This window comes from Octopus bimaculoides, chromosome 5 (assembly GCF_001194135.2).
Source record: "Octopus bimaculoides isolate UCB-OBI-ISO-001 chromosome 5, ASM119413v2, whole genome shotgun sequence".
Lineage (NCBI taxonomy): Eukaryota > Metazoa > Mollusca > Cephalopoda > Octopoda > Octopodidae > Octopus > Octopus bimaculoides.
In genome coordinates this window covers 98,330,572-98,330,969 of record NC_068985.1, presented here as the reverse complement: position 1 = coordinate 98,330,969, position 398 = coordinate 98,330,572, and the positions used below count along the sequence as shown (strand labels likewise).

The window sequence follows — 398 nt, the reverse complement described above, 5'->3', positions numbered from 1 at the left end:
TAGAGTAGAAAAGAATATTATTTAACACAGTTCCAACTTGTTTTATTTTTTATAGATAATCGATGAACGCAGTGTAGTATATCAAGAAAATATGAATAGCAGTAAAGAGGAACAGGCTCGGAGAATGGAAAATATTACCTTAGTGGATACTTTTTTTGATAAGTACTTCGAAGGAAAAGTCGACAAAAAGTTCATGAGAGAAGAGCTGGAGAACGTTGTGTTCGGGGTAAGTTTATTTCTAAATATGAATATTCATTACATGGTAATATTTATGAATATTCATCATATGATAAAATATCTGAATTGGCATCGTTTTTATATCATCTTTCATAAAACAACCATTTATAATAATAGATTTAGAGTTCGATATTTCGATCTACATGGGATTTCTCTCTACC

General features: G+C 29.6%; 1 protein-coding gene across 1 annotated transcript in view; it reads left to right on the top strand.

Moving 5' to 3' along the window:
• The window catches only part of LOC106878048 (cytochrome P450 4A12B), a 27,827-nt gene that overhangs the window by 17,570 nt on the left and 9,859 nt on the right, over window positions 1–398 (top strand). The window contains exon 4 of the mRNA XM_052968087.1: window positions 56–226. Within this exon, the coding sequence (XP_052824047.1) occupies window positions 56–226 (171 nt within the window). The remainder of the gene's footprint in view (window positions 1–55; window positions 227–398) is intronic.